The following is a 25,069-nucleotide window of genomic DNA, read 5'->3' on the forward strand; positions in this document are numbered from 1 at the left end:
TAACGTAAGGTTTTACAAAAACAAAGTGACATCTCAGCTCAGGCAATGCCTTAAACATGTGAGGTTAGAGTCTGTCTGTATCCCAATCTTGAGTAAGACTGGTTCTGTTTCCAAAGCAGGAATTCATAAAACGTTACATGGATTGACTACCTGCAGATTGTGTGCTTTTTGAGCAAAATAGAATGTATCTGTAAATACAATTCTTTAAATGCAAATTCACCCCATAGACTTATATGTGTGTGTGCATGTGAGAGTGTGTTTGCATATGTGCATGCTTGGTAGATTATGTGTATGAGTGTGAGGGTGGGGGGCGTATGTGTGTGTGTGTGTATGAGAAAGGGTCTGTGTAAGAGTATGTGTTTTTGTGTGTGTGTGTATATATATATGAGTGAGAGAGAGAGTGTATAGTGGGGTCACCTGTACTGTGACATGAACCCAAGGTCCCGGTTGAGGCCATTTTCATGAGTACTGAACTTGGCTATCAGCATCTGCTTGGTCACTCTGCGTTGCTGCATATCCCGAAGTCCACCTTAGAGGATGGTCACCTGAAGATCCGAGGCTGAAGTGTTCCCCGACAGACACGGGATGTAACCGATAGGATACCTTTCGTACTTCCATACTTCCTGGGAGCGGAGAAACTACGCCATGTTCTTCGCGGCCTGCAACACATTATCGATGAGGATGAGCACCTCACCAAGATCTTCCCAACACCTTGACTTCACACCTTTAAACAACCACCAAACCATAAACAGATCGTTGTCCACAGCAAACTGCCCAGGCTTCAGGACAACATCGACCACAACATCATCCAACCTTGTCATGGCAACCACTGCAAGACATGTCAGTGTCGACATGGATACTGCCATTACACGTGGGGGCAACCCCACCACGTACCCGGCAGGCACTCATGTGACTCGACCAATATTGTCAATCTCATATGTTGCAGGCAAAGGTGCCCTGAGGCATGGTACATTGGCGAGACCAAGCAGATGCTACGATAATGGATGAGTGGACACCTTGCGACGGTTGCCAGATAGTGAGGTTTCGTCGTAGATTAGATTAGATTAGATTCCCTACAGTGTGGAAACAGGCCCTTCAGTCCAACAAGTCCACACCAAGCCTCCGAAGAGTAACCCACCCAGACCCATTTCCCTCTTACTGATGCACCTGACACTATGGCTAATTTAGAATGGCCAGTTCACCTAACCTGCACATCTTTGGACTGTGGGAGGAAACCGGAGTACCCGGAGGAAACCCACACAGACACTTGGAGAATGTGCAAACTCCACACAGACAGTTGCCCAAGGCTGGAATTGAACCTGGGTCCCTGGTGCTGTGAGGCAGCAGTGCTAACCACTGAGCCACCGTGCCGCCCCTAGGAACACTTCAGCGGTCAGGGACATTTGACCTCAATTCTTTGGGTGATCATCCTCCAAGGCGGACTTCAGGATATGGAACAACACAAAGTGGCCAAGCAGGGGCTGATAGTCATCCTCATGAGGATGATCTCAACCGGGACCTTGGGTTCATGTCACACTGCAGGTTGACCCCACTACATTATACACCCTCACACACACCTACACAAGCACATACACACTCACACTCATACGTACTCATACACACACACTCTCTCTCTCAGACACACATGTATACCCCCCACACGCACACACTCTCTTTCAGGCTTATATAGTCATGCTCGACCAAGCACGCATATGTGCAAACACAGATTCTCTCACACTCATACGGGCAAACTCACTCCCCTTCAAGTGCACACACACAAACACACAAGTCTATGGGGTGAGTTTGCCTTTGCAGAATTGTATTTACAGATACATTCTATTTTGCTCAAAAAGCACACAATCTGCAGGTAGTCAATCCATGTGACATTTTATAAATTCCTACTTTGGAAATAGAACCAGTCCGATTCAAGATTGGGATACAGACTGACTCTAACCTCACACCTTTAATGCAATGCCTGAGCTGAGATGTCACCTTTTTTAGTAAAACCTTAAGTTATCTCGAGAATTTGACTTAAAAGACATATTAATGAACCGAAACCAGCAACCCCCATTCTAAAAGATGAAAGACTTTCCAGCAATCTCAGTTTGTTCACTATATTGTTTTAATCGCACCCGTAAATTTTGTGTCTTATGATCCTGCACCTCTAGTTACTTGGTGAAGGAGCAGTATTCTGAAAGCCAGTACTTCCAAATAAATCTGTTGTACTATAACCTGGTGTGGTGTCATTTTTAACTTTGTCCACCGCAGTCCAACACCGGTACATCCATATATTAGGCAAGTAGATAAACTTCAAGCTTTGGTTAGTACTTGGGACTATGACATTGTTGTCATTACGGGCGCTTGGCTGAGACGGGTAGGACTGATAGCTGGATGTTTTAGGTGTGATAAAAGGGGATGTAAAAGAGGTGGAGGAGTGGTATTACTGATAAAGGAGTATCTCACAACAGTACTGAGGGAGAATTTATCAGAAGATTTGTGCAGCAAGGCAATATCGGTTGACCTCAGTGATAGGAAAGGTGAAATCACAATGATGGGAAGATAGTACAGGGCTCCTAACAGCCAGCGGGAGATAGAGGAGAGAATATGTAAACAGATTTGGAAAAAAACCCATAAAAATTGCAGAGGTGTTGTGGGTGATTTTAATTTTCCCTATATTGACTGATACTCACTTTGTGTTAGCATCTTGGATGGGGCAGACCATGCAGGAGGGTTTCTTGACCCTGTATGTTAACAATCCAACCAGGTAAGGGGGTTGTACTGAACCTGGCTTGAGGAAATGAACCTGGCCAGGAGAGTGAAGTATCTGTGGAGGAGAGTTTTAGAAGTAGTGACCATGATACCGTGAGTTTTAAGATACTCTTGGATAGGGATAATAGCGGTCCTCATGTGAAAGTGTTCATGCCAAAGCATTGAATGTATTCAAGAAGCGGATTGATACAGCATTTGGGGCAAATGGGATTAAAGGTTATGGGGAGAAAGCAAGATTGGGCTATTAAGTTGGACGATCAGCCATGATGGTGATGAAAGCAGAGCAAACTTAAAGGGTCGAATGGCCGCCTCCTGCTTCTATCTTCTAGTTTTCTATGTTCACTTAACTTGGCGTACCTATCTTTCATTCTCGCAGGAATGTGCCACTTCTGAACTCTTACCAACTGCCATTTGAAACACTTCCATATGTCCGGTGTAGATTTACCCTCAAACAGTTATCTACAATCAAAATTCTCCAGTTGCTGCCTAATATTGTTGTAGTTCACCCTGCCCTATCTAGTCCTGTTAGAATTTTATAAGTCTGTATGAGATCCCCCTCATTTGTCTGAACTCCAGCAAAAACAATCCTAACCTAGTTAGTCTCTTCTCATATATCAGTCTCGCTGTCTCCGGAATCAGCCTGGTAAACCTTCCTTGAGACCAAGAGCACATTGCTTATGCTCGAAACATCAACTATCCTGTTCCTCGGATGCTGCCTGACCAGATGTGCTTTTCCAGCACCACACTTTTTGACTCGAGAGCAAGAGCATACTCCCTCAGAAAAGGAGACCAAAACTCTGCGCAATATTCTAGGTGTTGCCTCACCAAGGCCCTGTATAACAGCACCAACACATCCTTGCACTGTACTGGAAACCTTTCGCAATGAAGGCCAACATATCATTTGCCTTCTTTACCGCCTGCTGCACCTGCATGCTTACCTTCAGCAACTGGTGCACAAGGACACCCAGGTTCCACTGTACACTCCCCTCTCCCAATTCAGGTAGAGATCTGCCACCTTGTTTTTGCTCCAAAGTGAATCTATTATATTGCATCTACCATCAATTTGTCCACTCACCCAACTTGTCCAGATTGCACTGAAGGATCTCTGTATTCTCATCACAATTCACACTCCCACCCAACTTGGTATCCCTTATCCAAATCATTAATATATCTGGTGAATAGCTGGAGTCTCAGCACTGAACTCTGTGACACCCCACTAGTTACTGCCTGACAATTTGAAATGTACCCATTAATTCCTCCTCTTTGTTGCCCCTCTGCCAAACAATTTTCTATCCATCTCAATATACCACTGACCCCCCGCCCCCATCCCATATCCTTTAATCTTGCACAATAATCTCCTATGTGGGGCTTTGTCAAATGCGTTCTGAAAGTATAAATATACCACATCGATTGGCTCCCCCTCATCAACTGTACTAGTTATATCATAATAGAATTCCAACAGATTTGTCAAGCATGATTTCCCCTTCATGAATCCATGCTGACTATGTCTGATCCAGCCACTGCTTTCTAAGTGCTTCACTATAAAGCCGTTGATAACGAATTTGAGAATTTTCCGCATTACCAATGTGAGGCTCACTGGCCTATAATTCCCTGGTTTCTCTCTACCTCCCTTTCTGAATACTGGAGTGACATTAGCTACCCTCCAATCTGCAGGAACTGATCCCGAGTCTAGAGAATCCTGGAAGATGACCACCAATACATCCACTATTTCTAGAGCCACTTCCTTCAGTACTGTGGAATGTAGATTATTAAGCGCTGGGGATTTAGATTAATTACTTAGTGTGGAAACATGCCCTTCGGCCCAACAGGTCCACACCGACCCTCCGAAGAGCAACCTACCCAGACCTATTCCCCTACATTTACCCTTTCACCTAACACTACAAGGAATTTAGCATGGCCAATTCACCTAACCTGAACATTTTTGGACTGTGGGAGGAAACCGGAGCACCCGGAGGAAACCCACACAGACACAGGGAGAATGTGCAAACTCCACCCAGATTTATCCGTCTTCACTCCCATCAATTTTCCCAACGCCATTTGTCCACTAATATTGATCTTCCTGGGAATCGGTTTAGCTCATTTGGCTGGATCATTGGTTTACAGAGCAGTGTGATACCAACAGCATGTGTTCAATTCCCATCACTGGTTTAAGGTTACCATGAAGGACTGTCCTTCTCAACCTCTTCCCTTGCCTGAGGTCTGATGGCCCTCAGGTTACCAGTTGTTTTTCTCTGTCTAATGAGACAGCAGCCCCTATGGTAAGACTATGATGACAATAGCAGATTGTTCTTCCCTCTCACCAAGTCTTGCATTCTCTCAACTTTGGATGACCAGGGATGTTAGGACCATGGTCAAAAAGAAAAAGGAAGCATACGCAAGGTCGAGGAGGCTGGGAACTGATAAAGCCCCTGAATTATATGAGGAAGGTATGAAAGATCTTAAACAAGGAATTAGAAGGGCTGAAAAAGGTCATGAAAAGTCATTAGCAAACAGGATTAAGGAGAATCCTAAGGCTTTTTATACATATACAAAAAACAAGAAGGTAACCAGGAAAAGGATTGGCCAAGGGCATAGGACAAAATCCATGTGTGGTGCCAGAAGAAGTGGGTGAGGTCCAAAATGAATACTTTGTGTCAGTATTCACCAAAGAGAAGGAATTGGTGGAGAATGATTTTGGGGAAGGGAGTGGGAATTTCTCAGCCAAGCAGCTTTTAAAAAGGAAGAGGTTTTGTATGCCTTGAAAGTATTAAGTTAGATAAGTCCCTGGGTCCTGATGGGATCTAGGGTCTAGATTAGAGTGGTGCTGGAAAAGCACAGTAGGTCAGGCAGCATCCGAGGAGCTGGAAAATCGACGTTTCGGGCAAAAGCCCTTCATCAGGAATGAAGGCAGGGAGCCTCCAGGGTGGAGAGAGAGAATTTTGAGGGATGCATGAGAATACATTGCTGGAGCATTGACAGACATCTTTGTAATTGACTAGAAGAAAGTGAGGACTGCAGATGCTGGAGATTAGAGTCAAAAAGTGTGGTGCTGGAAAAGCACAGCTCGTCAGGCAGCATCCGAGGAGCAGGAGAGTCGACGTTTCGGGCTTAGGCTTTTCCTCTTTAGCCGCAAGTGAGGTCCCAGCAGACTGGAGAATAACCAGTGTTGTCCCATTGTTTAAGAAGTATGGCAGCAATAATCCAGGAAATTACAGGCCTGTGAGCCTCACGCCAGTAGTTGGGAAATTATTGGAAAAGATTCTCAAAAGTAAGATCTTAAATGCATTTAAAAGCAAATGGATTTATTAGCGATAGACAGCATGGTTTTGTGAGGGGGACCTTGTGCCTCACTAACTTGATTGAATTTTTTGAGGAGGTAACGAAGGTGTCGAGGGAGTAGCAGTTGATATTGTCTACATGGGCGTCACTAAAGCATTTGACAAAGTTCCTCATGGCAAACTGGTGAAGTCACATGGTATCAGGGAGGAATTGGCAAGATGGATACAGAACTGGTGTCAAAGCTTCCACTAGAGCTTCTGTGGAGGACTCTGTACCGGAGTCCACTCAACCTTCCCTGGTTCTTTCCCGGAGAACATTCGATTGCCTGAATAAAAATTTTACAAGCAGGCCTTTCAAAGTTTAGTACATTTATTTAAACATTCACTCTTTAATACAGTATCATAGTTACAGAGTAACAAGACACCAAGCCCTAGTCTAAGGAGAGGTTCTAAAACCTCAGCAGAGTTACGGTACTGGCACTTACCAACTGAGTGCTCCCTCGACCTATTCCAAAGTGGCACTCTCAATCTTCAGTATTTACCCAATCAACATGTCAATCAAACTTCTGCTGATGAACACAATGTCCTCATTATATTCCTGTTGTGTTTATGATAAACTTATGTTAGTCTTTTTTGCTGACTGTGATCATTTAATCATATTATTGATTTTGTGACCTAGAGTAGCGATAATGAAAAACTGCCTTTGTGACCATTCAGATTGACTCGGGTGATGACATTAGTTGCTGGTATCCCCTCAAGTTTGGTCACGTGCCCGTCACCTCATATTCTTATTCTAAACTTTATTGCTGACTGTCTTTCATGTCTTAAACCCATTCCTCATCATTTTCCACCTCACATGTTTGGTCAGTAAACTCTTTATCCAAACCCCAGTTGTCTTTTCTTGTACGTATTTTAACTTTGAAGACATCTGACAATAGGTTCCTTTTTACTGTGGTTTCTATCCCTCCTTAATAACTAATTTTAAGTTTTGCAGCTGTCTAAACTTGTTTTTGCACAGAGCTAGACTTCTGCTTTTCCCAGCAAAGCTTAGAATCTTTATTTAAGTTATTTTACTTGATACCTTTTACTTTTGTAAATTTGATAGCTTATTTCTGATGTTATTTTGTTTATTTAATTCTGCGCTTTCCCTTGGTGTCCTTTCGCGCACTGGCTTAGTCATAGAAGACAGAGGGTAGTGGTAGAAGGCTGCTTTTTAGAATGGAGGATTGTGACTGGTGGTGTTCCACAGATATCAGTGCTGGGTCCTCAACTGTTCATGGTCGTCTTAAATGATTTGGAGGAAAACGTGGCTGGTCTAATTAGTAAGTTTGCGGACAGTGCAACAATTGGTGGAGTTGTGAATAGTGAGAAGGATTGTCAGAGGATACAGCAGGATATAGATCAGCTGGAGGCATGAGCAGAAAATGGTAGATGGAGTTTAATCTGGACAAATGTGAGGTGATGCCTTTTGGAAGGTCAAGTATAGGTGGAAATTATGCAGTGAATAACAGAACCCTTAGGAGTATTGAAATGCAGAGGGATCTGGATCTGAAAGTTGCTGGGAAAGTAGATAAAGTAGTGAGAAAGGCATATGGGCATGCTTTTCCTCATTGGAAGGGGCATGGAGTGTAAGGGTAGGCATGTTATGCCGGAGCTTTGTAGAACTTTAGTTAGGCCACATTTGGAATATTGCATACAGTTCTGGTCACCACATCAGAAGCATGCGGATGCTTTGGAGAGTGTACAGAAAAGATTTACCAGGATGTTGCCTGGTATTGGGGATTTTAGCTGTGAAGGAAGGTTGGATAGACTGGGTTTGTTTTCACTGGAACAGAGGAGGTTGACGGGTGACCTGATGAGAGATTTATAAGATAGTGAATGGCATAGATAGCGTGGAAAGTATGAAGCTTTTTCCTAGGATGGAGGGGTCAGTTATTAGATGACACTGGTTGAAGGTGCTGGGGCAGGGGGTGGAGTTTAATAGATATGTGTGAGGCAAGTTTTTTACACAAAGAGCAATGTACTGCCAGAGGAGGTGGTGGAAGCAGACCCGAAAGCAGCATTGAAGAAGCACCTGGATGTATACATGAATTGCATGGGAATAAAGGGTTACAGATCCAGTAAGTGAAGACCGTTTTAGTATGGAAGGGCAAAATGAGTTGGCACAGGATTGGAGAGCCAAAGGGCCTTCTCCAATACTGTATTGTTCTTTTGAGGTGCATTGATTGATGAAGTAGTAGAACAAAAAGCAAGGTGGATGCTCTCTTAATAGGAAGAGAACAAAATCAGTGAATGGAGCAGTCCCTGTATTACTTGCAGATGTTTGGCATGGGTAAGTGCTATCCTTTCTCAGTCATAATATAAAGAATTTGAAAAGTTTTAATTCAAACTTGGAAGTATTCTTGGTAGATGGTGATAAACCTCACGGGGACTTAAACAGGCTCATGTAGTAGGTGGATAAGTGACAGGTGGAATTTAGTGTAGTGTGAAGAGATTTAGTTTGTTTGGAAGAAGGAGAGATATTGTAAAATAAAGGACTCAATTTGAAAGGTGGCGCTTGAGCAGAGGAACTTGGGAGTATCAGGAATCATTGAAGGTGGAAGAGCAGGTTGAAAAGTGATTTATCTGGCATATGCAGAGTTTTTATAGTACAGCAAGCTACTCCTTGGCTTGTTATGTTTGTGTCAGACATCAAACGTTTATCTATTACAGTCCTATTTTCCAACTTGGTCTGTGGCCTTGTACAGATACAGAAAACTTTGTGGGAAGCTAGGGAAGAGATTGCTGTGTCCCTAACAGAGATACTTGTATTATCAACAGCTATGGTGAGGTGCCAGAAGACGGGCTAACGTGGCGCCATTACTTGAAAATCTAGTCAGGAAAAGCCAGGGATCTATAGACCGATGAACTTGATGGCATTGGTGGGTGAGTTGTTGGAGGAAATTCTGAGGGACACGATTTAAATGTTTTTGGAAAGAGAAAGACTGATTAGATATAGTCAATGTGGCTTTGTGTGTGGGAAATCATGTCTCACTAACTTGAATGTTTTTTGAAGCGGTAACAAAGAATACTGATGAAGGGAGAGCAGTATGTATTGTCTATATGGGCTTCAGCAAGGCGTTCAACAAAGTTCCACATGGTAGCCTGCTTAGTGAGGTTAGATCACATGAAATCCAGGGGGAGCTGACCAGTAGGATGCAAAATTGATTTGAAGGTGGGAGACAGAGGGTGGATGTGGAAGGTTGGTTTTTGGTCTAGAGGTGTGTGCCCAGTGGTGTGCTGCAAGGGTTGGTACTGGGTCCACTGCTTTTGTTGCTTATATAAATGATTTGGATGTGAATATAAGAGGATTGGTTAATAAGTTTGCTGGTGTAGTGAAAAGTGAAGAAGGTTATTCCAGAGACCTTAATCAGAAGAGCCCTTGGGCTGAGGAGTGTCAGGTGGAGTTTAATTTGGATAAATATGACGTGTTGTGTTTTGGTAAGGCAAACCAGGGCAGGACTTATACAGTTAATGGTAGGGCCCTGGGGAGTACTGCTGAACAAATAGACCTAGGAGTGCAGATACATAGTTTCTTGAAAGTGGAGTCACAGATAGACAGGGTGGTTAGTGCATTGAGTATAGGAGTTGGAATATCATGTTGGAGCTATACAGAATGTTTATGAGGCCATGTTTAGGATACTGCGTTCAATTTTGGCCTCCCTGCTATAGGAAAGAGGTTGTTAAATTAGAAGGGTTCAGAAAAGATTTACAAGGATGTTGCTGTGATTGGAGGGATTGAGCTGTAAGGAGAGGCTGAATTGGCTGAGTTTTTCCCTGGGACGTCAGAGGCTGAGGGATGATGTTATAGAGGTTTATAAAATCATAAGGGACATGGACAGGGAGATTAGCCAAGGTCTTTTTCCCCAGGGTAGATGAGTCCAAAAAAGAGGACATAGGTTTAAGGTGAGAGGGGAAGATTTAAAAGAGACCTGAGGGGCAATGTTTTCACACAGATGGCAGTATGTATGTGGAATGAATTGCCAGAGGAGATGGTGGAGACAGGTACAATTTAAACATTTAAAAGGCATCTGGATAGGTACATGAATAGCAAGGTTTTAGAGACATAAGGTCCAAATGCGGACAAATGGGACAATATAAATCTAGGATATCTGATTGGTGCAGATGGGTTGGACCGAATGATCTGTTTGCGTACTGTATAACTCTATGACTGTGTAACAGAGGGCCCTCAAAAAAAGAGTTTATCATTATCTGAAGTGTGAAAATTGGCAGGCCGAGGAGAAAAGGCAGGGCAATGTGATAAGGTGATCTGTTGTTCTTGAGGTTGGTATAGACGTGACGAGCCAAATGGTCTCCTTCTGCCCTAAAACGATTCTATGGAAAGGCTGAGGACAGAACTCTGTAACACCTTTGAAGAAAATCTGTGCATTAATTCTTAATGAGCTTCCTTTGTTTACTGCAAGAAAAATCCAAGGTGGCAATGGAAAGGTAAATGCAATTAGGTGACATGCAAAACTATTTGTATAGAGCACCATTTCATAGGAAGGGTGGAGTAAACTTGGATAGTTTTGGTGTCCACATTTAATTCGCATGGATAAATATCATTTGGATATTGGGTAACAGTCACTAAACATAACCTCTCTGGTTGTGAGATCAAAGGGTAAGAAAATTATAACATTGAGGCAGTTTAGACTTCGGCATCAGTGCAGTGCAGAAAAAGCCCTTCTGCCCATCAAATATGCTGTGCCATAACTGTCACTAAATTGCGCTCATCCCAATTTCCTGCCCTTGTCCCTTATCCCGGAATGTTATGATATTTGAAGTACTCGTCCAAGTATTTTTTTTTAAAGCTTGTAAAGTTTCCAGCCTCTCCTATCTCCCCAGGCAGCGCATTCCAGATTCCCACCCCACCCCACCCACTGAGTGAAAAAGGTTTTCCCCAAATCCCCTCTGAACTTTCAGCCCCTTCTCCTAAAACTATGCCCTCTCTTGATTGACCCCTCAACCAATGGATCTGTTGCTGTCTAATCACTCTGCCCACCCCCCTCAGTCTTCTCTGCTATAAAGAAAACAATAGAATTCTATCTAATCTCTCTTTATAGCTCAGTTTCACAATCCTGGGCAATATCCTGGTGAACCTCATCTGTACCCCTCCAGTGCTAATACATCCTTCCTATAGTGAGGTGACCAGAACTGCACACCGTACTCCAGTTGTGGCCTGATCAATGCTCTTTACGACTCCAACATTACCTCTTTGTTTCATATGCTTTGCCACTTCTTAACTGTCCTCTGCTGACTTCAGGGATCTGTGGATAATTACCCCAAGATCCCTCTGTTCCTCTGAGCTACCCAGAATCGTGCCATTTGTTAAATACTTCCTCACCTTGTTTCTTTCTCTAAGGTGCATCACCCCGCATTTATCAAGGTTAAATACCAACTGCCACTGGTGTGCCCATCTCACCAACCAATCTATATCGTCCTGTAACCGACAACCATCTTCTCCACTAATAACCACTATACCAATGTTGGTTCATCTGCAAATTTGCTTAACATTCCCCCCACATTATCACGTATAATAACAGTAAGGGTCCTTGAGGTACATTGCTGGACATCGGCCTCCACTTATGCAAACAGCCTTATACCATTACCTTTCGTGTCCTATTACTCAGCCAGTTTCTGATCTAGCTCACCAAGTTTCCCTCAATACCATGTGTTTTAATCTTGTCAGTTAGTCTCCCATGTGAGACCTTGTCAAAAGCTTTGCTAAAATCCATATAAAGAGAACTTCCCTCTCCACACACTTAATCGCATTTTCAAAACGTTCTAACAACTTTGTTAAGCATGATCTCCCCCTAACCAAACCATGCTGATTATCTTTAATTAACCTATGCCTTTTCAAGTGGGTAGTAATTCATGCCTGCTTTGGTCACGATTGCCAAAGTGGTGCCCCCCCCTACAACCCCGCCACATTGAACACTTGTCCGGCTCCTTCCTTCAGAATCCGATTCAACACTGCACCGACCCTTGTTGGGTGTTCTGTATATTGATACAAAATTATCCTCTGGATACGTTTCAAGAAATCTGCCCCTCTAAACCCTTAACATTATGACTATCCTAATTTATGTTGGGAAAGTCGAAAACCTCTAGTACAGTAACTCAGTGGTTAGTACTGCTGCTTCATAGCATTAGGGACCTGGATTCGGTTCCAGCCTTGGGTGGCTGTCTGTGTGGAGTTTGCACATTCTCCCCTGGGTGCTCCGGTTTCCTCCCACCGTCCAAAGATGTGCAGGCTAGGTGAATTGGCCATGCTAAATTGTCCATAGTGTTCAGGGATGTCGAAGGTAGATGCATTAGTCAGGGGTAAATGTAGTGTAATAGGGTCGAGGAATGGGTATGGATGGGATACTGTTGGGATGGTCAGTGTGGACTTGTTAGGCCAAATGGCTATTTCCATACTGTAGGGATTCTATGATTACTATTCTTACACACCTCTGTGAACTGTTTTATTTGCTTCTCTATTTCCTGCTGACTCTCTGGAGTCTTTCATACACTTCCAGTAAAGTAGCCTCCCCCTTAACATTCCTAGGTTCTACCCATAAAGCCTCATTTGAACTCTGTTCCAAAATATCGTCTTTCCTTTTTGTAGTAATTGACTCCTTAATTAACAGTGCTACACCAGCACTCTTTCTGCACCCTCCTCTGTCTTGTCTAAAGATCCTATACCCCAGAATGTTGAGTTACCAATCCAGCCTTTCTCTCAACTATGTTTCTGTGATGACAACAATATCATACTTCCATGTGTCAAGTCATGCCGTTAACTCATCATTCTTACCTATTACCTTCCTAGCGTTAAAGTAACGATCATCCAGCTGTGCCTTACTCTCTCGACACTCAACTTGGCTGAACTCACTGTGACTTGCTTCCTTTGCTGTAGCATGATGTGTCTCTGTTTCATTGATATTTTCTGTCCCCTGCTTCTGCCAGAGGAGGTATGTATAGGTGGAATGTAAGAGATTTTTGAAATAATTTTTGTGGCAAACCACTTGTATTTTACAAGGAAAAAAAATATGTTGTTGCAGTTATTCTCCTTGATATAAACCACAGGAGAATTCAAGTATGCCGGGTGCTGGCAGGTGGGACTAGATTGGGTTGGGATATCTGGTCGGCATGGACGTGTTGGACCGAAGGGGTCTGTTTCTGTGCTGTACATCTCCATGACTCTATGCAGGTTAACTTTGTGTTTATTCAAACGACCTCAGTCTTAGACTGGCTAAACAGCTTCTGTCTAATATTCTGTTCATCTCTGCCTTGCCATGTTCCAACTTTCTCTGATCTCTGCCTCACATCTGTCCAATATTGGTCCAAAGTCTGTCCTATACAAAAATAATCAACCTTTATACATCCACACAGTTTACATTTCAATCTTGTAGAATAAACAAAAATCTTCTGTTCAGACCTTTCTCTTACCCTTTCTATAGAAATCTGCTTATACTCTCTAGTTTGCTGTCAAGGTTGATACGAGTCATAGAGGAGAAAGTGAGGTCTGCAGATGCTGGAGATCAAAGTTGAAACTTTATTGCTGGAACAGCACAGCAGGTCAGGCAGCATCCAGGGATCCAGGGAAAATTCCTGAGGAAGGGCCTGTGCCCGAAACGTCGAATCTCCTGTTCCCTGGATGCTGCCTGACCTGCTGTGCTGTTCCAGCAATAAAGTTTCAACTTTGATACGAGTCATAGTCATAATCATAGAGATATACAGTACGGAACAGACCCTTTGGTCTAAGTTGTCCATGCTGACCAGATGTTCTAACCAATATAGTCCCACTTTCCAGCAACCAAAAGAGAAAATGCTGGAAAGTCTCAGCAGGTCTGGCAGCATCTGTACGGAGAGAAAAGAGCTGACGTTTTTAGTCTAACTGACCCTTTGACAAAGCTTTGACAAAGATTTTCCAGCATTTTCTCTTTTGGTTTCAGATTCCAGCATCCGCAATTTGCTTTTATCCACTTTCCAGCACCTGGCCCATATTCCTCCAAACCTTTCCTATTCGTATACCCATCCAGATGCCTTTTAAATGTTGTAATTATACTAGCCTCTACCATTTCCTCTGGCAGTTCATTCCACACATGCACCACCCTCTGTATGAAAAGGTTGCCTCTTAGGTCTCTTTTATATCTTTCCCCTCTCACCTCTAGTTCCGGACTCCTCCACCCCAGGGAAAAGACTTTGTCTACTTATCCTATCCATGCCTCTCATGATTTTATAAACCTCTGCAAGGTCACCCCTCATCCTCTGCTCCAGGGAAAACAGCGCTAGCCTATTCAAGCTCTCCCTGGAGCTCAAATCCTCCAACCCTGGCAACATCCTTGTAAAGCTTTTCTGAACCTTTTCAAGTTTCACAACATCTTTCCAATAGGAAGGAGACCAGAATTTTTTGTGTGTAAGGTTTCTTCTCCACTTATTTCTGCTGACATGGACCTTTAAATTGTTCAAGTTGTTCATACCTCCTAAAACCTGCCTTAGAGTATGAACTTGTGTTACCTTACTCTTATTGTAACCGCTTCTTATAAAATTTTATTTAATTCTTAATACAGTTTCTCACTTACGGCTTTTGGCCTAGCCCAAGGTTGCCAATAGCAGTGAGTGTAACGAGGTGAACTAGGTGGACCAGATGGAATATGAGTTCTCTGAATGGGATTGTTAATTTGGCCTATCAGATTAGGGAGCCCTGGCTAACAGATATAAGCTGGGGTGTCAGAAGTTATGTTCACTCGGACCTGGCTCTGAAAGAGCTGGATCACTGTCAGAGACACTCCATGTGTAAGGAAAGGGTAACTTGGTGATGGGGCACTGGCCTCTGTGGAGTTATTTCACTAAGTTATACCCATCTGTACTAGCAGACCCTCAGTTTAGACCCTTCGCCTATTACGCTGTTATTTTTTTCCTAAAACACAAGCTTAGTTATTTAATCTCTTAATTATATATTGCAGATACATACAAAGGCAATAAAGATTTCATATTTAAGATTCGTACAGCAATTATGCATAACACTAACATGCTCAACCAACAGATCTGGCAGATGTTGTATATCAGATAAATTGTAAGCTAGTTGTGGTACATTACAGCAACAAATTATACATAAATTTTAAAATATTCTCAGCCCTCCCTTCACCTGTACCATTTTGTAATTTTTTTAAAAGTCTCTTACCCCCTTAGCCTTCAATTGTCCCAACCAAAAGTTCATTCTACTTTATATTTTTACCCCCTCTCGCCAATACTGCTTTGATGTTTTAAAATCAAGTTCTCTATGGATTATATGTGCTAGTGATGTATCAGCTATATGTTCTTGCTCTTCAGGCCACAATAATTATTTTGTCAAGTTGGTGTACGTGCCTTCTGATACCTGTTCTGCATTGTATTTTCATCATGCCTTTCCTCATAACAATCGCTCTGCATACTTAGTCAAAAAGTGTGGTGCTGGAAATGCACAGCCTGTCAGGCAGCACACAAGGAGCAGGAGAGTCGATGTTTCGAGCATAAACCCTTCATCAGGAATGTGGGGAAGTGCGGGGTGGGGGTGGGGGATGTTGGGGAAGTAGGCTGAGAGATAAATGGGAGGCAGGTGGGGCTCGGGGGAATGTGATAGGTACATGAAGGTGTGGGGTGATGGTGATAGATCGGAGTGGAGGGTGGAGTGGATAGGCGGGAAGGAAGATGGATAGGTAGGACAAGTCAAGAGGATGGTGCCAAGTTGGAGGATTGGGTCTGGGATAAAGTTGGGAGGGGGGAGATCAGGAAGCTGATCAGAAATCGACATTTGATTCTGTACTTGGAGGGTCCCGAGGACGAAGATGAGATGTTCTTCCTCCAAGCATTAGGTGGCTAGAGTTTGGCGGTGGAGGAGGCCCAGGACTTGCATGCCCTTGGCAGAGTGGGAGGGGGAATTGAAATGTTTGGCCATGGAGTGGTGGGGTTGATTGGTGCATGTATCTTAGAGATGTTCACTGTCATATCTGGCAAGTTAGGGTCCTGTCTCCCCAATTTAGAGGAGACCACATCGAGAGCAACAGACAGAGTAGATGAGGTGTTTGGATGTGCAGGAAAATCTCTGCCGGATGTGGATGGATCCTTTGGGGCCTTGGATGGAGGTGAAGGGGGGGGGGTGGGCGTAGGTTTTACTCCTCTTGTGGTGGCAGGGGAAGGTGCCAGGGTGGAGGGCGGCTTGGTGGAGGGCGTTGACCTACCGTGGAAGTTGTGAGTGAATGATCTCTGTGGAATGTTAAAAGGGTAGGGAGGGAAATGTGTCTCTGGTGGTGGAGTCTGACTGTAGGTGGCAGAAATTGCGGAGGGTAATGCGTTACATCCAGAGGTTGGTGGGTTGAAAGGTGAGGACCGGGAGGGTTCTCTTCCTGTTGTGAGTGGAGAGGTGGGGTTCAAGGGCAGAGGTGTGGGAAGTGGAGGAGATGCGCTGGACCTTTCTTGAGTAAACTTACTGCATTGATTGTGGATGATAAAAAGGTGTGTGTGTGTCTATCAGTCTTTGCAGGGCTCACCCAAGGATTCGATATAACTATCTTACCTACTCTGCCAGCTGTTCTGGTTATAGTCGGGCTCAGTGGTTAGCACTGCTGCCTCACAGCACCGGGGACCTGGGTACGAATCCAGCCTCCGGCAACTCTGTGGAGTTTGCACATTCTCCCCATGTCCACGATGGTTTCTTCCGGGTGCTCTGGTTCCCTCCCACAATCCAAAGAAGTGCAGGTCAGGTGGATAGCCATGCTAAACTACCCATGGTGTTCAGGGATATGAAGGTTAGGTGCATTGGTCAGGGGTAAATACAGGATAATAGGGTAGGGAATGAGTCTGGGTGGGTTACTCTGCAGAGGGCCGGTGTGTACTTGTTGGTTGAAGGGCCTGTTTCTATACTGTGAGGAATCTAGATTCTAAGATTCTAAACCACAGGAGGACTCAAATATGCAGGTTAGATTTGTGTTTATTCAAACAATCTCAGTTTTAGACAGGCTGAATGGAATTCTGTCTAATACTCTGTCTGGCTCTACCTTTGTTGTTCTCCGTTGCATATCTATCTGATCTCGGTCCATAAATCCAATGCGTACAGAAAATCAACCTTTATATACATACTTTGTCTGCATTTCATTCTTCCACAATAAACAGAAATCTTCCATTCTACGTCTTTCTCTCATTCTGTCTAAAAGAATCTGTTTATATCCTCTAGTTTGCTCTCAAGACTGATACAGTCCTTACAGGATGTACAGGTTCCTCCCTCGTCGTTTCTGCTTGCAGACCCATAGTGTTCAGGTTCATGCCTGCTCAAAATGTCTTACGTGACGAGTGTATAATGTGTTGCCTTACTTTTGTTGTAACTCCCTTCTTTATAAAAATCTGAATTAATTTCCACTGCGGTTTCCCCCGCTTGACCATTGGGCAAACGCAAGATAGTTAATTTCAGGGATACTGCCCATTGCCCTTGATGCTATGCCACCCGTTGATACTGGCCAGGTACCTGCTTGTGTTTGTAAATGTACCAAGTTCTAACATCTGTACAAGTGGGCACTCAATATAGGCACATTTCCTCAAGTACAATGAGTTGGGGTGCACAATACTGAATTGATGCCTACCCCTCAGAGAACTGTCTGAATGGGGAATCAAAGTTTAAAATTTTGGCAGATTTTTTTTAAGGATTTCATTGCACCTATGTCCCAACATGACTCACAAGTGAACTAAGTTCATACAATGGCACTAGCATATTTATGTATAATGCAACATCACATAAATCCTTTATGCCAACAATATGAACAATGTCATTAGTATAAAATGGAGGATGTAACAATTATTTGGTATTTTTTGTGTTTGGTGTTTGTGCATTCAAGTCCAGTCACAGAACGTAAATGGTAGGAAGCCTCTCCTAGTAGGGAAGAATTGTGGTAGAGTCCCTGTTCCAAGTGGAGTTTCTACCAAAATTCAGAGATTGTTGCAGCTGGAGACACAACCTCACCACAACTTGAATATTCCCAGAAAAAACAGTTTAAAAGGTGGTTCTGTTTTGCTGATCTTTTCTTGTGCATTTACTGAATACTTGTACCACATCTTTCAATGAAGTTAGACACTCAGAAAGATATGTGCAGTTGAAGCTCTCACATCGTGGAATTTAAGATATAACAGCCAATATAACATGGAGTAATAAGGCAAGAAAAACTGACACGGTAATCTGTGTGTTTCTGCCATTAACAAAGTAAAAACTGTAGAATGGATGTGCCTCCAAGGACATTTCTGACTTTAAATGTTAGGTTATACATTCCGTGAAGCAGTTCAGGGTGTTTTGGGCTTGGTTTTTGACTCCAGCACTTTTGCAGCTGGAATAGATTAGAATGGGACGCCTATTCAACACCCCAACTCCAACAAATCCCAATGCACCATCTTGGATTACGTCCTATCAGGTTCCAGCTTTGATTTTTTTAGATTAGATTAGATTACTTTTACAGATTAGATTAGATTACTTTTACAGTGTGGAAACAGGCCCTTCGGCCCAACAAGTCCACACCGACCCGCCGAAGCGTAACCCACCCCTACCCCTACATTTACCCCTTACCTAACACTAAGCACAATTTAGCATGGCCAATTCACCTGACCTGCACATCTTTGGACTGTGGGAGGAAACCGGAGCACTCGGAGGAAACCCACACAGACACGGGGAGAATGTGCAAACTCCACACAGACAGTCGCCTGAGGCGGGAATTGAACCCGGGTCTCTGGCGCTGCGAGGCAGCAGTGCTAACCACTGTGCCACCATGCCGCCCACAGAGATAGTCCAATACCACTAATAGAAATTAAGCTGTGATCTCGCAGGACACTTATTAGAGCACCAGAAAGAAGAGGAGCTGAATTGAAGGGGAGGGTTTTGTGAACTTCCATGACTAAATTAACTGAAGTGGCTCAACCTGACCTTTGATAGAGGTTTTAGATTGAGGAATACAAGTGAGAGTTAGGGGTACCAGTAAAAGGTCCTCAAAGCATACCTTTTCACTTCTACCTAGTTCTTTAGAAGAACAAAAAGAAAATTTTGGGATTTGGGAACTAGGAGGGTAAATGTACAGGTTGTTCTGCTATAACATACATTTTGTTAACCCAAATTCACTGTAACACGATTGATGAATTGGGGACACTATTTCTAAAGCATAAACTTGTAAAACATGTGACGTGATTACATCACCAACACTTTAAGCGCTGTTTCTAAAGCTTGATTTTTCTATAATGCGAGGTTTCACAAGAATACAACCATCATGTTACAGGAGAACTACCTGTAATTAAAACTGCTTGCAGGGTAAACAGCAACTTGGACTGCTTATGTTGAATGGCCTGTTTCTGTGTTTCACTTCCACGTGTTCTTGCCAGTCTCATCATTTAAGTGTAGCAGGGAATTCAAGAAATCAGAACAAGGAGCTGTGGGTGGAGGGACACGAATTCCCAATATGTTTCAGGAGCAAGGATCCGGCGGTAGTCAATTCCATAATCAATTATTTCTCTCCAATGAATTGGAACAATGTATTACAGGAAAATTCAGCTTCATCTGTTTATGTTGATGGCAACAAACCTAGAAAGTACCAGCAAGAATAGCTCCCAAATGCTAATGTGCACCTGTAAGTTTAATGTAGCTTCTCCTGTATGTAGGCCAATAAGATCCTGCATTAAGCAGGACGTTAAATATTTCACAAGCAGTACTTAGAGTCATAGAGATGTAAAGCATGGAAACAGACCCTTTGATCCAACCCGTCCATGCTGAGCAGATATCCCAACCCAATCTAGTCCCACATGCCAGCACCCGGCCCATATCCCTCCAAACCCTTCGTATTCATATACTTATTTTCAAAACAGAGTTTATAGGCAGAGATTACACTTCCCTAATATTTATGAAACATTGGCATCACAGGAGGGTCAGAGTGTCATGTCATGTGAACCCACAACCTTATGACTCTGAGGTCGGAGTTCTGCTGACTAAGCCACAAGTGACACTAAAAATCATAATGCGCATGGTTGACAGAATGCAATCTCACTTGTTAAACTGCTCCTTACATACATTCCTAACAAAGTACAATAACTGGCCTGCACAGCATTAAGAATAAAACACTGTGTAACTTCTCTTTTTGCAAGGTTTGTGAAGATTTGTAGCTCAGGTTGAGGTTTAGGGTGTAGGTTTGCTCGCTGAGCTGTAGGTTTGATATCCAGACGTTTCATTACCTGGCTAGGTAACATCATTAGTGGCGACCTCCAAGCTTCACTTGATTCCAGCCTTGGGCGACTGTCTGTGTGGAGTTTGTACATTCTCCTCTGTGTCTGCATGGGTTTGCTCCGGTTTCCTCCCACAGTCCAAAGATGTGCAGGTTAGGTGAATTAGCTAAATTGCCCATAGTGTTCAGGGATATGTAGGTTAGGTGCATTAGTCAGGGGTAAATGTAGAGTAATAGGATAGGGGAATCAGTCTGGGTGGGATGCTGTTCGGAGGTTTGGTGTGGACCTGTTGGGCCGAAGGGCCTGTTTCCCTGCTATAGTGGCTCTATCATATAAATAGTTTGGGAGGTTAGTTGTTCTTACAAACTTCAAATAAAGCTGAGAGATTCACTGCATTCTTACTTATCTCACAAGCCTGCTTTGGAGGAATGGATGTGATTTTGGACAAACTGACATTTTTACCATGTCTTGAATTCATATCATATGCTCAAAGTAAATTAATACTTATGCCAAGTAACTCCTGTTACTGGCTTTGACGATGAATGTATGAATGTTTCAGAACTGCCACTGTTAAAAATGTGGTTTTGTAACTATTGATTATGTGCATGCAATGTGATGTGAGTCTTCTTGTGCACTTTGTCATGTGTTGTAAGTTTTTGCAGGCAGCAAACTCTGGAATTCCAACACACAGAGTTCCACAGTTGAAAGATGTTGTGGCCCTGTGGGTATGACTGTAAATGTGAAGAACTTACTTGCCTTGCATGAGGCAAGTGAACAATTTGAAAGAAAGTGAAGTTGTTTGAATTGCACTGTTTAAAGTTGATTTTTACTTCTCATATAACTTTTCACTGTTCTTAATGGGCAGAGTTATGCTTTATTTTCTTTTCTGCTGGTCATGATGCTATTTTTTGATCTGATCTCCCACTGTTTAGGCAAAGGCAGCTCAAGCATCTCATCCGACATGAGTTCAAGTACAGATCACACACCAACCAAAGCCAGAGGGAATGCAGCTACCAGTGAAGGTATAGGCATCTGATCCTCATTCGAACCTCTGTCCCTTTGCACTCGGCTTTACTTTTTTGGGGGCGGGAAATACCTTTTTAATTAAAACCAACTCAATGTTTGTTGGCATGTAGCGCATTGTTTTCCACTGGAAAAAAAGATATTGTGAAGTTGTAAAAAAGAAGGAAACATAATTTCATGAAGTATGCAGGTTTAATTTTTTATATTGTTGTTGGAAATTAGCTCAAAAGCACAATGCTTAAAAATTCGGTGCCCTTCCACTGTTTATTTGGGATTGATTTGATGGGAAAGTTGAAGAGAATCTTCCACTTGTGGGGGGAGTCCAAAACATCAGATAACTTCAAGAATAAATTCAGGGAAAATGTCTTCCAGAGTGATGAGAATGTGGAACTCCTACATGGATTAATAGAGACAATGAGCAGAGATGCATTAATGCACATGTTAGGAAGCAGAAATGATTTACCTTTGTATAATATCTTTTTGAAGGTGCTTCACAGGGACATTATAAATTGAAGTATGACATGGAGCCACAAAATGTGATGTTAGATCAGATGAGCAACAGATTGGTCAAAGGAGTAGGTAATAAGCAGTGTGTTAGGGGAAGAAAGTGAGGTAGAGAGATGGAGAAGTCCAGGAAGGAAGCTCTAGAGCTTGGATCTTTGGCAACTGAAGATATATGTACAAATGGTGGGACTGTAATAATTGGGAATGCACAAGAGGCCAGAATTAGCAAACAGCCGATATCCTGCAGGGTTTGTGGGGCTGGATGAAATTGTAGTAATGGGGAGAGGCAAAGCAATAGAGAGATTTGAAAACCAGAATGAATGTTAAACTCAAGCTGTTGCTTGGACTAGTAGGCCACTGAAAATAGGGATGATAGTGGAATGCAACTTGCTTCAAGTCAAGACCCAGACAGCAGAATTTTAGATGACCTCAAGTTTGCAGAGGACAGAAAATAGGAAACCAGCCAGGATTCATAGTCAAGCCTAGACAAAAATAATACAAATGAGAATTTCGGCAGCAGATCAGCTGAGATGGAGGTGAAGTTGGACAATTACTGATTAGAATCTCATTACAAAATTAAATCCAAAATGAAGGTTGTTGACAGACTGGTTTAGTCTCAGACTCTTGCCATGGAGTCAATGAAGTGGTGAATGAAGTGCGTAACTCAAACTTCACAGTGTTCAATTGGAAGAACTTTCCGATCATCCACGACTGGATATCAATTAAGAGATCTGACAACTTCATAATCATAGAGGAGTTAAGAGAATTGGCAGTGAGATAAAGTTGGGTGTCTTCAGTGTACATGTGAAAACAAATGCATCTTTGGATGATGTCATCGAGGAGCAGAACTTGGTGGGAAATAGGGCAGGGCAAGGATTAATCCTTAGAGGACAGCAGGGGTATCAGTGCAAGGTAGAAAGATTGCACATGATGATTAGATAGGTAAGAATAGAACCATTTGAGAGCAGTCCAACCCATTAGGTGGAGAGATGTTGGAAGAGTATGGCATGCTCAACTGTGCAAAAGATGGAAAGCAATTTGAGAAGGACGAAGAGAGAGGTTTTACCTTTCTCACAGTCATAAAGTGACTTCTACAAGAGCTGTTTTAATACTGTGACAGGAGTACAAACCTGATTAGAAGAGTTCAAACCTAAAATTCTGGGAGATGGGCATGTATTTTGGTGTTGACAGCATCTTCAAGGACTTTGGAGGGGAAAAGAAGTTTGAGATTTGCAAGGACGGTGGATTTCTGAAAAGACAGATGATGTCAATAGATGTAATGCAAGCCCTGAGGAGAGAGAACCATTTACGATATTGGCTAATGTGTCAGCTAAGAGGGGAAATTTGGTGATATATGTGAACTGTTTGAATGGGCATTAACAGATTTGACTAGAATTGACTATGTACAAGCCCCAGTAAGAGAATGTATCTAATCCAAATCTGTACAGACTCCAGCTCCAATCCCATGTGATCTAATGAAACTTCTGTACACATATTCTAAAGGATGTGTAGAAGAGAGGGGCATGGCAAAGGAACCTGATCAGTTTCTCTCGATTTTGTGATATAGAAATCCTTGCACTCCTTGCATTGTTTTTGGTGGTGAGGATGGAATGGAGTGAGAAGGAGATCCTAAGAAGATAGCATGCATTTGGGAAAAGAAGCCCTTGCATGAATAAAAAGGAAAAAGAAACTGAAGATATGGAGCAAAGGTGTAATTCAATATGTGGGAGGAGACTTGTGTGAAACATAAAACGTGGCAAAGGCACCTTGGGTTGAACAGCCGGTGTTGTAAATTCTATGTAATTCTGAAAATTGTTTTTCAACATTTATACAATTTAAAAGAAGGCAATTTTTATGATTCATTCCAAACATTGAGCTTTGGTCATTTAATGTTGGTTATGTTTATTTGCATTTAGAGTATCTAATTGTGTTGGTAGACAATAACTACTGTTACTACTGGACTGTTTTCTTTGTTCATTGTCATCTATGTGACTGGCAACCTTGAGGTAAATTATTACAATGAAAATAAACTTTCAGTGTTAGATTAATTAATATTTCTCATATTGAGGTTATCAATTGATATTTCAGAACTAGAACTATGAAAAGAAGCAATAATGCTGGTTTAGTTTTATTTTCTTTTAGATTGAATTATCAACAAAACATCACACCTAAGGAAGCCAGTCAAAACTTTAGAAATGCTGCACAGATTTATCAGTTGCAAAATTTCAGTTATATGGAGGTATTTTAAAAACTCAGATGTCCTCCTAAGTTGAGTTCAAACTTTTGAGGGGATTTAAGGAGGAAAAACTGTTTCTAATTTAAGGTAATTGGGCAAATAACTAAATGTGATAATAAGAAAAAAAAAACTGTAGCGAGTTACTATCTGGAAGACATTGCCAGTAAGTGTCATTGAAACAGATTCAATAATAACTTTCAAACTAAAATTAGATAAGTGCTTGAAAAAGGGAAAATAATTGCTATGAGGAAATGACAGGGAGTGGAAACTAAGTGGATAGTCTTCAGAGAACTGGCATAGGCATGATGGGCTGAATGGTGTCCTATTTTGTGTTATATAATTCTGTGAAAAATGTTTTGCTCCTTTTCTCATGGTGTAGTTCTTCTGACTGGAAGGATGTCTTTGTCAGCTAAACGATGTTGTCTGAGTTCAATTTGTTTGCTAATTCCACCTTCCCGCTGATTGAAAGGAGCTATGATGCTGATCAGGAGCGAAGGTCGGAGGATGAGATTGTGAAGGGGTGAAAAATAAAGAGTGTACATGAAGCCAAAGTATAAATAAATCCAATCTTGTGTTCTGACCAAAGTTAGCAGCTGCTGGTGTCAAACTTACAAGGATGTTGGCCTCTGGCCTTTCCCATTGAGATTTCTGAAATTTGATGTTAAGAATTTGGCCAAAAGCATTTGGCAACAAGGTAGCTTTTTAGCAATGGAGCGGAAAGATAATATCCAAAGAAGGAAGCCCCAGTTTAGGTTATACTGTATAATGCTGGGTATGTCGAGAGTGCCTCTTCGAATTATTTTATTCTTATCTTTTGTCATTGTCGAAAATCAAATGAGACAAATAAGCTAATTGAAAGGAAAAGTGTTCACATGATGTGTATTAAAAGCGTAAGTATTGATGTGACTTTATATTAGTGGTTTAACATCAGATTTCTTTTATTAGTCAGTAGAAAAAGGGGCTAGGTTCTCAGCCTATTGATGATGAAGAATGTAGGTGGACCTGAAATTATGAA

General features: G+C 42.4%; 1 protein-coding gene across 3 annotated transcripts in view; it reads left to right on the forward strand.

Moving 5' to 3' along the window:
- Positions 1–25,069, forward strand: part of fbxl7 (F-box and leucine-rich repeat protein 7) — a 337,989-nt gene that overhangs the window by 46,615 nt on the left and 266,305 nt on the right. For all 3 annotated transcript variants that reach the window (XR_015757166.1, XM_043689677.2, XM_043689676.2), the window contains exon 2: positions 21,224–21,313. Coding sequence is in view for 2 of the 3 variants with exons in the window: in XM_043689676.2 (XP_043545611.1) it covers positions 21,224–21,313 (90 nt within the window). In the remaining variant the exon portion in view is untranslated. The remainder of the gene's footprint in view (positions 1–21,223; positions 21,314–25,069) is intronic.

Source organism: Chiloscyllium plagiosum, unplaced genomic scaffold (assembly GCF_037043375.1).
Source record: "Chiloscyllium plagiosum isolate Xiang-an unplaced genomic scaffold, Cpla_swu_hap1 HiC_scaffold_5, whole genome shotgun sequence".
In the NCBI taxonomy this organism is placed as follows: domain Eukaryota; kingdom Metazoa; phylum Chordata; class Chondrichthyes; order Orectolobiformes; family Hemiscylliidae; genus Chiloscyllium; species Chiloscyllium plagiosum.